Source organism: Phyllobates terribilis, unplaced genomic scaffold, assembly GCF_046119375.1.
Source record: "Phyllobates terribilis strain yellow unplaced genomic scaffold, ASM4611937v1 Scaffold_11__3_contigs__length_659146591, whole genome shotgun sequence".
NCBI lineage: Eukaryota > Metazoa > Chordata > Amphibia > Anura > Dendrobatidae > Phyllobates > Phyllobates terribilis.
The window spans coordinates 532,092,301-532,106,996 of NW_027362771.1; the positions used below are offsets into that span (position 1 = coordinate 532,092,301).

The 14,696-nt window shown below is 43.7% G+C and overlaps 1 protein-coding gene across 2 annotated transcripts in view; it reads right to left on the reverse strand.

Moving 5' to 3' along the window:
• Positions 1–6,178: 6,178 nt before the first annotated feature.
• The window catches only part of POLD2 (DNA polymerase delta 2, accessory subunit), a 44,407-nt gene continuing 35,889 nt past the window's right edge, over positions 6,179–14,696 (reverse strand). For both annotated transcript variants that reach the window (XM_073650876.1, XM_073650877.1), the window contains 2 exons: positions 12,620–12,721; positions 6,179–6,778 (listed from right to left, as the gene is read on the reverse strand). In XM_073650876.1, the coding sequence (XP_073506977.1) occupies positions 6,636–6,778; positions 12,620–12,721 (245 nt within the window). In that variant the 3' untranslated portion in view covers positions 6,179–6,635. The remainder of the gene's footprint in view (positions 6,779–12,619; positions 12,722–14,696) is intronic.

Genomic DNA, 14,696 nt, shown 5'->3' on the forward strand with positions numbered 1-14,696 from the left:
GTTCTGCCATTAAATGTTATATCCATTGCACAGATCAATGACATTTTTTTACCATTTACATAAAAAAGGTCTCACAATCACTTATATAATATGGCACCACCTGGTGGTCAATCTGTATGGAAATGTGCACATCCACTTAGTGAGCTGAGTGCTAGTGGACTATGAGTAGTTCAGTCACTGTCCTCACAGATAGGTCTCTGGAGAGTGAAACACTGCAGTCAATAGAATGAAGTAATCCTTTTCTCATTGAATACATTGGGGAACACTGACTGGTGGGAGGACTGAGAGTATACGCCCTACCACTAGGAGGCTTCACACTACGTGAAGAAAGTGTTGGCTCTGCCTGGTGGGCTAAACACAATCACAGGACACTATGCAAAAGCAGTAGGAAAACCACACAAAAAGAAGAAAAATGTGATAACAAGAAACATGACCTGAACCCAGGAAAGACGACCATTGCCCACAGTCAACCAATGCTAACCCCAGGACAGAAGGTCCAGGAGAAGGGTGGGAGATGTGTCCACCAATGTATTCAAAGAGAAAGGCATTTTATGGAGAGTACAAAAATCCCATTTTCTTATTAATAAAGGTGAGGGACACAGGACAAAGGGATTGTCCGAGAGCTGTCCTAATGGGTGGTAAAAACAACAGTCGACCATGCGGATTGTCTAGCAGGCAGCACCTTAAGCTCCCCAAAAAATTGATGACTGTGTGTACAGAGGCCCTGGTGGCCGCTTTGTAACCTTGAGAAACAAAGGCTTGACCGCCAAGGAGGCCTCAGACTCAGACTGCTCTTGTGGAATGAGTGGTGACCCGAAAAGGCAGAGATTTTCCTTTGGCTCTGTAGGCTTCCACAACAACTGACATATTCCACTTTGAGTTGGTCATTTTAGAACTCGCTGGTCTTCGTGTTGTCCATCTGAGATCACGAATTTAAATTACAGGACGGATTCCATAACAGAAAGGTAAGTTCTATTGGCTCTGACCAGATCTAGAGGGCGAAAAGGGGATCGACAGAAGACGAACAAAGGGAAGGGAGGGCGCTTTACTCGTTGACATGAGCGGCTAAAACCACCTTTGGAAGAAAGGATGTCACAGATCATAAGACCACCTATTTCTGATTGTGAACAAAAGTCTGAAAAAGCCGTGGCGCCCCCAAAGGATAATATATCTTACGATTTATAGTGATTCTAACTCCATCTATAGGTTCCCTGCTCATTTTATAGAGTTGGGCTATGATACCGACACAACTTTTTTAGGGGCATGTAGAAAATTAAGTAGCTCCCGAGGCAGCACTTCATCGAAACGCAGAGACACCTTGACTCCCTGCAAATACAGCTTCAGGGGTTCCACTCCTTTCGCCAGATGAGTGCTTACAATATTTGTTGAATAATAATTTTACTTGCGGTGTCCCAGCCCTGTTCCCTCCAAAGGGCTTTAAGAAAAGAAAAGTTTTCAGATGGCGTTGTAATCATTCTACTCCCTTATCTTGGTGCATAGCACCCTGGGTGGAGGCTTCAAGAATCACTCTTTACGTGACCTGACATTCAGTAGGGATCATAGCCCATTCTATTGCCACATTTGCCACGCATGCATTCCTGGCTGCACCTGAGATTGTGTGGATGAAAAGAAGGATAATACATAAAAGTATAGAATATTATATATACATCCACGGTGACACAATCGCAGAGGCAAGAATAGCTAGCTGGAACATCCTCTACCTTGACCCATTAGAGAACGCTGGGCAGAAAGGGGAGCAGAGGGAAGAGACAGCTGTGAAAACTCTGAGTGACCACAGAGTCCAATGCAAAGTCCATTTGGTCTTGGGAGTGGGCAGCATTGGTTAGGACCTTGTGATTGATACAGGAAACAAAAGGGTTCACTGTTGCAAAGGAAAAGAATGGCATGCTGCAGTGGAAGGGTGTGAAATAAGACGAAGGGTCGAATCTCGAAGCCTGAGACCAATATGCCCAGGACCGTCATGCAAAATTAGATGGGCAAAGAGTTTTCGATCTGCAAACGAAACATTCTAACGCGAAGAAAGATTGGAAAGTAATACCAGACCCACCCAGGCGTTCAAAGACATGCTCAGAAAATCTAGGCGCAGCGAAAATTAGGAATCCAAGATGGTTTGGAGACCGAACAGATTATCCTCTAAGGACAGGGCCTTCACCAAAAGATCATCCAGGTAAAGGATGATTGCCACCACATTGGCATCGGGAAGCTCCACGGAGAGCACGAGAACCTTGGTGAACATCCCAGGATCTGTTGCAAGTCGCCTACACAACAAACTGGAAATGAAGAGCAGCAAGAAAATAGTTGGTGAGACTTGGCAATGCAGAAATGAGTCGCATATGTAGACTAAGAGAAAAACTCCCTTGGCTCCAATAATGTGACTTCAGATCGCAGGGATTCCATGCCAATCTTCGAACCAGAACAAACCAGTTGAGTATCTTTAAGTCCTGTCCAATCTGCCCTTTTTGGGAACTATGAACAGATTGGATGACTGTCCTTGGTATGAATAGGAATGATGGCTCTTTGGGGCCAAAGGTCATGGAGAGCTTTTAAGAAAGCCTTCAGAGGGGACGAAGGAAAAAAAACATATTTGGAGGCAGGGGGGCAAACTCAGTCTTGTAACCCATGCTTTGTTCATATGAAACAAATGTAGCAAAAAAAGGTAGATTCATATCAGCTCACCAGTGCAGGCAATCATCCATGATAGGTGCAGTGCATGGAGAAATCCTGGGTCCGGTTCCAGGTGAGCAATCAAAATGAATGAAGGACAGATAACCAGCGAACGCAAAATAAGTTATTTATATAAACTAAGCTAAAAACATTATTTATTGGTTTTCTCTAAAAACAAGTAGCAACAATTGTAGCACTAGGCCTATGTGTTTCGAGCGTTTCGACACTCTCAATCATAGCACTGTTTTGTAGCGCACAGTATTAGTGTTGAGAAAGTGTGTATCTAACTCTTTTGGCGAGCACGCTCGGGTAGATATTTGTCCTTGCTCAGTTTGTTCACATGAACCATCCAAATTGCACATGTGATGGAATTATCATCAAGGGATCAGACATTACCACAGGTTCTCTCACCTGTGCAATACTAAGGAAGTCCTGAAAACATGACCTGTTGGGGGCTGTGAGGACTGGAGTTTGGGAAACACTGGACTAGAGAAACTCGCTACCTGGGGATCCACAGAGGGAGGTGTGACAACCAATGTTTCTGCAAAGAGGAAAAATAACTGAAACGTTTTGGAGGAAGACATGCGCCTGCCCGGGTGTTTCTATTGCTTAGCAAAAAGATTAAAGTTTTGTTGGTTGGAAAGAAAAAAAGGAGACTGGTTGGTGACGATGTTGACGGATGGTTACCGCTTCCTGGGATGACTGAACTAACTCGTCCTTTAAGGGGTTTGCCACTTTCTTTTGTTGGTGCAGCCATTTTATGGACAGAAGTGCTAGCTAGGGCAGCTTTTCTCACAAACTATCAAGAGAAAATGGCCAACCTTTAATTTCCAGGGTGTCCCTCAATGCCCGGATAACGAGACCAGCTTAGTATTCTGCTTAAAGGGAATCTGTCAGCACATTTGACGTATCTAAACTAATAATATGGACATACAGGTTATAGGCTGCGGAAAAATGTTGCCTTGTTGTGGATACATCATCTTTTATCACTCTATATAAATGACTTCTTCCAGGCTATGGGGAGGAAGCTGCCTGGAAAATACAGTGGGTGCGGAAAGTATTCAGACCCCTTTCAATTTTTCACTCTGTTTCATTGCAGCCATTTGGTAAATTCTAAAAAGTTCATTTTTTTCTCATTAAAGTCCACTCTGCACCCCATCTTGACTGAAAAAAAACAGAAAATGTAGAAATTTTTGCAAATGTATTAAAAAAGAAAAACTGAAATATCACATGGTCATAAGTATTCAGACCCTTTGCTCAGACATTCATATTTAAGTCACATGCAGTCCATTTCCTTGTGATCCTCCTTGAGATGGTTCTACTCCTTCATTGGAGTCCAGCTGTGTTTAAACTGATAGGTGTGTGCCTTTCCAAATCAAGTCCTATCTATATAAGACCTCATAGCTCACAGTGCATGTCAGACCAAATGGGAATCATGAGCTCAAAGGAACTGCCCAAGGAGCTCAGAGACAGAATTGTGGCAAGGCACAGATCTCGCCAAGGTTACAAAAGAATTTCTGCATTACTCAAGGTTCCTAAGAGCACAGTGGCCTCCATAATCCTTAAATGGAAAAAGTTTGGGACCACCAGAAGTCTTCCTAGACCTGGCTGTCCAGCCAAACTGAGCAATCATGGGAGAAGAGCCTTGGTGAGAGAGGTAAAGAAGAACCCCAAGATCACTGTGGCTGAGCTCCAGAGATGCAGTAGGGAGATGGGAGAAAGTTCCACAAAGTCACTGCAGCCCTCCACCAGTCGGGCCTTTATGGCAGAGTGGCCAGACGGAAGACGCTCCTCCATGCAAACATATGAAAGCCCGCATAGAATTTGCTCAAAAACACATGAAGGACTCCCAGACTATGAGAAATAAGATTCTCTGGTCTGATAAGACGAACATAGAACTTTTTGGTGATAATTCTAAGAGGTATGTGTGGAGAAAACCAGGCACTGCTCATCACCTGCCCAATACAATCCCAACAGTGAAACATGGTGGTAGCAGAATCATGCTATGGGGGTGGTTTTCAGCTGCAGGGACAGGACGACTGGTTGCAATTGAAGGAAACATGAATGCAGCCAAGTACAGAGGTATCCTGGGGGAAAACTTCTTCAAGAGTGCTCTGGACCTCAGACTTGACCGAAGGTTCACCTTCCAACAAGAAAATGACCCTAAGCACACAGCAAAAATAACAAAGGAGTGGCTTCAAAACAACTCTGTGACCATTCTTGACCGGCCCAGCCAGAGCCCTGACCTAAACCCAATTGAGCATCTCTGGAGAGACCTGAAAATGGCTGTCCACCAAAAGTTCACCATCCAACCTGATGGAACTGGAGAGGATCTGCAAGGAAGAATGGCAGAGGATCCCCAAATCCAGGTGTGAAAAACTTGTTGCATCATTCCCAAGAAGACTCATGGCTGTACTAGCTCAAAAGGGGGCTTCTACTCAATACTGAGCAAAGGGTCTGAATACTTATGACCATGTGATATTTCAGTTTTTCTTTTTCAATAAATGTTCAAAAATTTCTACATTTCTGTTTTTTTTTCAGTCAAGATGGGGTGCAGAGTGAACTTTAATGAGGAAAAATGAACTTTTTAGAATTTACCAAATGGCTGCAATGAAACAAAGAGTGAAAAATTTAAAGGAGTCCGAATACTTTCCGTACCCACTGTAACTCTGCCTCCGGAGATTATTTTACATGAAGGAGAGATACCAGTGTGAGACAAGTAACTAACACAGAACAGGAGAGCTGAAATTTGTCTTCTTGCAAACACATTTTTGCAGCTCTCTGAGCTCTGCTGTATTGTAACCCTGTCTGCCTGTGAGATGGAAGCTGCAGAGGCCAGGAACCTGCAGATGTGTCAGGTATAATCACACACAGCTCTGCAGTGAGATCAGGAGAGCAGAGAGCAACCATTACACATCACACTGGTCATGTAAAATAATCCCTGGAGGCAGAGTTATCTTCCGGGCAGCGTCCTCCCCATACCCTGGAAGAGGTCATTTACATTAAGTGATAAATCATCTTTTATCAATAAGGCATCTGATATAAAGACATACAGGCAGCACTCTCCTCAGCAGTCTATAACCTGTATGCCCTTATTAAGTTTAAATGGGTCAAACTGCCTCCTACAGTCCGGGCAAAAACTGAGCTGCTCATCATAGGAGAGGGACTAGCCCACAAGGCAGAGCTCCCACTTTTATGCCTTGTGTTAAGTCTCCTATTAGAAGGGTGTTCCGCTTGTTAGGGAAGGAGCAAAGCCTCCACAGTAGCATGTTAGAATTGCTGAGAAGACTCCTTCTGCAGAGGAAGAATGGACTATATTGTCAGCTGCCAGATGGAGAAGGAGACCTGTTCTGTCCAGAGCAGCACAGATTAGCAGCATCAAAACGACACAGAGGCTAAAATGATAAAAAGGTATTTTTAATGATGAAAAAAAAGGCTTTTCTAAGTTATTACCATCCTTTCAGGACTTTTGCTATGAAAATGATTCATGAGATAGAAGAGGGAGAACATTTTATTATCTCACTTAAAAAACATAAGTATATATGAAAATACAGTAGAAACATAAGCTAACAATGCACATAAACTTAACCTACGATGCCCGACACAAAGGATTTAATGCTTTTTTCATAGCCAGTAAGGAAACGTGTTACCAGCTATGACAACACATCTGATCTATGTTACAAAGGACAGCACTGCGACAAAAAGAGGGAGTCAAAACCCCCCACTAATGTGCAGGATCGTGGTCTGTACTGTGAATAATTACTGCTCTTGGTGAACCATTCTCCATATAGGATGACGATAATGATAGAAATGAGCTAATGAGTGTCACCAATGAAGTGTCTGAACAGAAGAACCGGTGTAACAGTAATCAGCGGAGATGGACAGATTGGACATTTTCACTTTCTGGAACATCAATGTCATCTAAAGTCTTTTAGAGATGGAAAGTCTCATCAGTCACTTGACTCCTCATCTGCGCTGAATCCGGAGAAGCATATTGGCTGGCATTTTAGAGTACGGAGGTTTACCAGGCAGGCTGTCTGTGTGGTGCTGAAGTCCGGTACGGTGAGAAGAAGTACCCGCTGACCCTCAGCTCCTGGAGGAAACATAAAAGACCAGGTTACTGCACCCAAAATCATTACCACAATCCTACACTGTTGCAAACATTGCAATTCCTTAAAGGGGTTTTCCACAATAAACAAATTTATCACCTAAACACAGAATAGGTGAAAAATGTAAGATAACTGAGAGGGCAGCAATCATGAGGAACAGAAGAACCTAAAGTCCCGTGTGAATGTGAGTAGAGCAGTGATCGCGGCTTCATTCACTTTTATGGGAATAGAGAGGTAGGCAAGAAGGCACTATGCCTTCATTCACACAGTGGATTCCTGGGGGTCTCAGCAATTGTTTAACTAAATTGAATTAGTGGGAGAAACTCTTAAAAAAGGTGTATTCCTGTTAATGATGGAAGAGTGTACATGCTGAACGACCAGGGATGATGGGTTGTGCTTCCTAATTCTATGGATTTCAGGGATACCCTTACTTAGTCCCTCACTGCTGGCCATAACGGGGGGCTTTCATCCCTGTTGAGATGGCGCAGCAGTGCACAAATGCTCCTCTGACATTCCAATTATTCGCTAAGGGGCTGCCAGTAAAAAAAACATGCGCAGCTCTCTGCAGTCCCATACAGAATAAATGGAGCATGCGCAGTCCTCTGAAGTCCCATATAGGATAAATGGAGCATGCGCAGTCCTCTGAAGTCCCATATAGGATAAATGGAGCATGCGCAGTCCTCTGAAGTCCCATATAGGATAAATGGAGCATGCACAGCCCTCTGAAGTCCCATATAGAATAAATGGAGCATGCACAGCACACTGCCACTCAGTGTAAAGGGAATAAAAGCACTCAGTTCTTGCGATCAGTGCAGGTCCCAGAGGTCAGACCCACACCAATCTATCAGTTATCATCTACCCTTGCCTTTGGAAGTGCATTGAGCTGTAGGGTGCATTGCTGCAAAAGGGAAAAAAAAAAAAATAAAACCTCTTTAAATCTTCTTCCTTAGCGAGTGTGAGTGCAAACGGAAGTGTGTGACTTGTTGTTCAGTGAAGAGGTATTTGGGAATCCTGCAGCAAATACCTGTGTGAATTGCTGTGAGTTGCTGAATTGTGACCTGCTGAGTGCTTTTCTACCTGTTTAGTTTTATTGGGCTTTTTAAAACCTATTTTCTCACTACAGTTTTACAGTCTCTTAGTTTACTACCTGTGTATTTAAGGGTTAACTACATTGCACTTAAATCCTGAGGTGTAGCTATACTCACAAGGGGTTAATTAAGGGTGAGGGGTCATAATTAAGGGTTTATAAGGGGCAGCTGGTTGGGGAATCCAGTCCTTTGGAAGTGCATTGAGCTGTAGGGTGGATTGCTGCAAAAGGAGGGGGGGGGGGACCTCTTTAAATCTTCTTCCTTAGCGAGTGTGAACGAGCTGAGTGTGACCGGAGCGTAAGTGCAAACAAAAGTAAGTGTGTGACTTGTTCAGTGACTTGGATTCAGGGAGTTTGGAAGGGAGGAATTTGGACTGAATTGCTGTCTGTATTTTGTTAATTCTTTACATTTCTTTTTACTTAACATTTCTGTCTAGTGCAATCCCCATTAGGAAATGAGCTCCATTATTGACAATGCTATCCAGTGTACATCTTGCCACATGTATGCAATCCTTGAACAGCCAGTCGGGGGTGCACACTGCCGCGCGAGATGTGTGCACGTTGTGCGTTTGGAAGCCCTGGTACTGGATCTAAATGAGCAGCTGGCAACACTGAGATCCATTGACAATATGGAAAGGAGTCTGCTGCTCACTGAGCAGCTGCTCACTGAGGTAGATGTGGGGGAGGGTGGTAGTAGGGAGCTGCAGGACAGTGAGGCAGCTAGCTGGGTGACAGTTAGAAGGGGGGTAGAGGAAAGAGTGCCAGGGAGGCTAGTCCTGATCTGGCACACCCCAATAAGTTTGCAAATTTGGCAGATGATGGGGGTGTCTGTACAGGGGTAGCACTCTTCAGCAAGGCATGTCCCCTGAAAGCCGGGGGAGTGTCAGCTCCAGTAAGGGGGGGAAATAGGAGAGCAGGGCAGGTCAGGCAGGTGCTGGTAGTGGGGGACTCAATTATTAGGGGAACAGACAGGGCAATCTGTCACAAAGACAGGGATCGTTGAACAGTGTGCTGCCTACCTGGCACTCGAGTCCGGCACATCGCTGATCGGGTTGACAGATTACTGGGAGGGGCTGGTGAGGACCCAGCGGTCATGGTGCACATTGGCACAAATGACAAAGTTAGAGGTAGGTGGAAGGTCCTTAAAGATGATTTCAGGGAATTAGCCTGCAAGCTTAAAGCAAGGACCTCCAAGGTGGTATTCTCTGAAATACTACCTTTACCACGTGCCACGCCAGAGAGGCAACGAGAGATTAGGGAGATAAATAAGTGGCTCAACAACTGTTGTAGGAAGGAGGGATTTGGGTTCCTGGAGAACTGGGCCGACTTCTCAGTTGGCTACAGACTCTACACTAGGGATGGGCTGCACCTCAATGGGGAGGGTGCAGCTGTGCTGGGGGAGAAAATGGCTAGAAGGTTGGAGGAGTGTTTAAACTAGGGATTGGGGGAGGGGGGTATTCATTTTATAGGTGGGGAAGATAGTGCAGATAGTGACCTGGGCACAAATAAAGAAATTGGGGATGTGGTTAGAACAGTCAATATAGTAAGAAGGAATACAGGTACGGAGAGATACATAAAATGCATGTACACTAATGCCACAAGCCTCACCAACAAAATGGAGGAATTAGAATTAATTTTGTTGGAAAATAATTATGACATGGTGGGGATATCTGAGACATGGCTGGACGAGAGCCACGACTGGGCAGTTAATTTACAGGGCTATAGTCTGTTCAGAAATTACCGTATAAACAAGCGAGGGGGGGGTGTTTATATGTAAAATCATCCTTAAAACCCATCTTGCATAAGAATATATATGAATCTAAAGAAAATGTAGAGTCCCTGTGGGTGGAGATAAGGGGAGGGGGAAAAAATAATAAATTACTGATAGGGGTTTGTTATAAGTCTCCAAAAATAATGGAAGCAGAGGAGAATATCCTCATAAAGCAAATAGATGAAGCAGCGACTCAAGGAGAACTCATTATTATGGGGGACTTCAACTACCCTGAAATATATTGGGGAACAGAAACCTGTAGTTCAAGCAAGGGTAATAGGTTTTTGACAACTATGAGAGACAATTACCTTTCACAACTGGTTCAGGACCCAACAAGAAGGGGGGCACTGCTAGACCTAATATTAACCAACAGGCCAGACCAGATATCAAATATACGAGTTGGGGGTCACTTGGGTAATAGTGATCACAAAATAATAAGTTTTCATGTAACCTTTAATAAGATGTGTAGTAGAGGGGTTACAAGGACACTAAACTTCAGGAAGGCAAATTTCCAATGGTTGAGAGATGATCTTAGTGCAATAAACTGGGACGATATCCTGAGACATAAAACTACACAAAGCAAATGGGAGACATTTATTAGCATCCGGAATAGGACCTGTTTACAATATATACCCTATGGGAATAAACATGCTAAGAAATAGGAGGAAACCACTATGGCTAAATAGAGCTGTAAGGGGCGCAATAAGTGACAAAAAGAAAGCATTTAGAGAACTAAAGCAAGTAGGTAGTGATGAGGCATTAAATAAATACAGAAAATTAAATAAGTTCTGTAAAAATCAAATCAAGGCAGCAAAGATTGAGACAGAGAGACTCATTGCCAGAGAAAGTAAAAATAATCCCAAAATATTCTTTAACTACATAAATAGTAAAAAACTAAAAAATGATAGTGTTGGTCCCCTTAAAAATAGTCTGGGTGAAATGGTGGATGAGGATGAGGAAAAAGCCAATATGCTAAATGATTTTTTTTCAACAGTATTTACACAAGAAAATCGCATGACAGAAAACATGATTAGTGATAACAAAAATTCTCCATTAAATGTCACTTGCTTAACCCAGCAGGAAGTACGGCGGCGTCTAAAAATCACTAAAGTTGACAAATCCCCAGGTCCGGGTGGGATACACCCGCGAGTACTGCAGGAATTAAGTAACGTCATAGATAGACCATTATTTTTAATCTTTAAAGATTCCATAATAACAGGGTCTGTACCACAGGACTGGCGTATAGCAAATGTGGTGCCAATATTCAAAAAGGGGACAAAAACTGAACTTGGAAATTATAGGCTGGTAAGCTTAACCTCTACTGTGGGTAAAATCCTGGAGGGTTTCCTAAGAGATGCTATACTAGAGTATCTGAAGAAGAAGAACCTCATGACCCAATATCAACATGGGTTTACGAGGGACCGTTCCTGTCAAACTAATCGGATCAGTTTTTATGAGGAGGCAAGTTCTGGACTGGACCAAGGAAATGCAGTGGATGTTGTGTATATGGACTTTTCAAAAGCTTTTGATACGGTTCCACACAAAAGGTTGATACATAAAATGAGAACAATGGGGATAGGGGAAAATATATGTATGTGGGTTAAGAATTGGCTCAGTGATAGGAAACAAAGGGTGGTTATTAATGGAAACCACTCAGACTGGGTCACAGTTAACAGTGGGGTACCACAGGGGTCAGTATTGGGCCCCCTTCTTTTTAACATTTATTAATGACCTTGTAGGGGGCATGCAGAGTAATATTTGCAGATGACACTAAACTCTGCAGGGTAATCAATACAGAGGAGGACAATCTTATATTACAGGAGGATCTATGTAAACTAGAAGCTTGGGCTGATAAATGGCAAATGAGCTTTAATGGGGATAAATGTAAGGTAATGCACTTGGGCAGAGGAAATAAAATGTATAATTATATGCTTAATTGTAAAACACTGGGCAAAACGGTCACTGAAAAAGACCTGGGTGTATTGGTGGACGACAAGCTCACGTTTGGTGGCCAGTGTCAGACAGCTGCTGCAAAGGCAAATAAAATAATGGGATGCATTAAAAGAGGAATAGATGCTCATGAGGAGAACATAATTTTACCTCTATACAAGTCATTAGTGCGACCACACTTAGAATACTGTGTACAGTTCTGGTCTCCGGTGTATAAGAAAGACATAGCTGAACTAGAGCGGGTGCAGAGAAGAGCGACCAAGGTTATTAGAGGACTGGGGGGTCTGCAATACCACAGGTTATTACACTTGGGGTTATTTACTGTGGAAAAACGAAGGCTTAGGGGCGATCTTATTACTATGTACAAGTATATGAGGGGACAGTACAAAGACCAGTCTACTGATCTTTTTACTCTGAGGCCAGAGACGGGGACAAGGGGGCATCTTCTACGTCTGGAGGAAAGAAGGTTTAATCATAATCACAGACGGGGATTCTTTACTGTAAGAGCAGTGAGCTCTCTGCCGCATGATGTTGTAATGAGTGATTCACTACTAAAATTTAAGTAGGGCCTGGATGCCTTTCTTGAAAAGTATAATATTACAGGTTATATATACTAGATTCCTTGATAGGGCGTTGATCCAGGGATCTAGTCTGATTGTCGATCGGAGTCGGGAAGGAATTTTTTTCCCCAATGTCGAGCTTAGTGTTTGCCACATGGTTTTTTTTTTGCCTTCCTCTGGATCAACATGTTACTCTATGGGTTGAACTAGATGGACTTAGTCTTCCTTCAACCTTAAAAAAACTATGTTACTATGTTACTGTGTGGTTAGCTGATGTCCTGTGAAAAGAGATTCACCCCATTAATCACATTGTAAGACATTGCTTCAGCCATGCTCGGGATCACTCCCACTTATAAAGATTCAGATACTTATTTGTATATTGTCAGGACGTCTCCATATACAATTTTCTCAGTAAAGACGACCCTCTGGTTCCGCGCATTAAATGCTGAATACATACCTGTGACCTCTTTGCAGCTAAACTTGGGGGCACTTCCACAAAAATACACATGGGGGCAGGTGTGCAGAATGAACGGGTCCGACTTGTAGAATGGGTAACACCCTGCAAAGACGATACAAACAGATCCACTTATAGATATTCAAAGAAATACCACGTTTACAGGACCCTACGGTTAAATAGAGGCACAACGACATGTGTGGGCCCTGCACCGAATCGTGCCACCGTACCAGTCTGCAAGAAGTACCCACAAGTCTGAAGGTTTCTGATGGCATAGACGCTGGGGAATGTTATCGGAAGTGGTGCTGGAAGCAAATCAAGAGGTTTTCTAAAGAAATCAGACTTCATACTGATTGGTTTCTTTGCCCCTTCCCCATTTTCCGCTTACCTTCTCACATTCAGTATTAAACCCATAGTGACATGAAAAGCGTTTCGATAATTGAGAATTAAACCTCTAATATTGTGTGTGGCATGGGTAACACTTAAATGAGCTGCATATGGTTAATGGAAGTGGTTCAATCCTTTATTGAAAAGAAGCTGCTCCGTGATACATAGCAGATCTCCGTCCGGCACATATGGATCCTTCTGAGCGAAACATTTATTTTTAACTGTAGTAAATTCTACATCTGGACTCCGGCATGTGACTTATGTAAAAACACATTAATCCTAGGACATAATCAGAGTTTGGGGCGACGTGTAAATCCCGAGATTTCTTGACTTATACAGGGCAGCCAGAAAAAAAAAACAGAACCATGATGAAATAAACAATCCCCGTGCTCTTGATCAATTAACTAGAACTGCTGGAAGACGTTCATGGACCCGATCGTGTTCCCATTATCAAAGAATATTGGATCCTTCAATCCATGTCCCCATAGCCGCACAGCAATGTGGCTTTTTGGCTCATTAAGTGGCGGTTGGTGCAGCTCGTGTGAATTTTCGGAGCGCCAGTACCTACTATTCTATGAATTAACACACCCAGTTGTATGGAACTGTGCTAAGTCAGACATAATATATTGTAACAGGTCCAAATGGCCGTCTACAATCACATCCAGTAGCCATTGCAATATGTCACATGCTTCTGTTTAACTCCTGCACTGCTGAAACTTGGTGGAGTCAATTAACTGGTGTCTCAAACTTCTTCTGGATGTCTACAGTCGTATCTAAAAGCTGGACACAAATTTTTATTTTCACAAAGTTTTCAGCTTCGGTGTTTTTAGCTCTTTTAGTCAGATGTTTCTCTGGTAAGATTCTAAGCATTTCATAAGTTTTTACACTTTTGACAAATCCATCAAGTTTATGTAATGACTCAATATTTCCAGCATTGACCCTTTTTTTTCCAGACTTTTGCACTTCATCCCGGCAGCTGGATATCTTCTGGGCCAAATACTGACTGATGACCGCCCATTCTTGTCTAATCAGTGCTTGGAGTTTAGCACAATTTATATGTTTTTGTTTGTCCACTCACTTTTTGAGGATTGACCACCAGGAATCTCTCGAGATCTAGGGAGATTCCTGGCAATGGACACAAAATTTCAATGTTTTGTTTCCGAGCCACTTAATTATCACATATGTCCTGTGACATGGTCTCCATTGTAGCATCGGCGTCTCTGCCCCGTACTAGGCAGAGACGCCGTCCCTCTCACCTCCCCGCTCCTGGCGCGGCGTCCTCCAGCGCTTCTCTCCCTGCTGCTTCCGGCACGCGCTCCTTCCCCGGCAGTGTGCTTAGGGTGCGCGCGCGCGCTCCCCCTCTCTTAAAGGGACCGCGCGCGCCGTCCTAAGGAGTCCCCGGCCAATGGCCGGAGGACCTCTCCATATATAAGGCACCTCCTCCAAAATGGAGGTGCCCGAGCAATGTTGTTGCAAAGCCTTCACTCTGCTTCAGCCCTCAGGTCCCGTTGCCAGTGACCTGCCAGTCACCTGCCTGATTCCTGCCTGTTACCTGCCAGTCATCTGCCAGATTCCTGCTTGATACCTGCCTGATATCCGCTTACCAGCTTGCAAGCCTGCGGTCCGACGGTCTGCTCTCCGACACCTGTCAGTCTGTCTATGGACCAGCCTGCCCGCTCACCTGGGAGCGCTC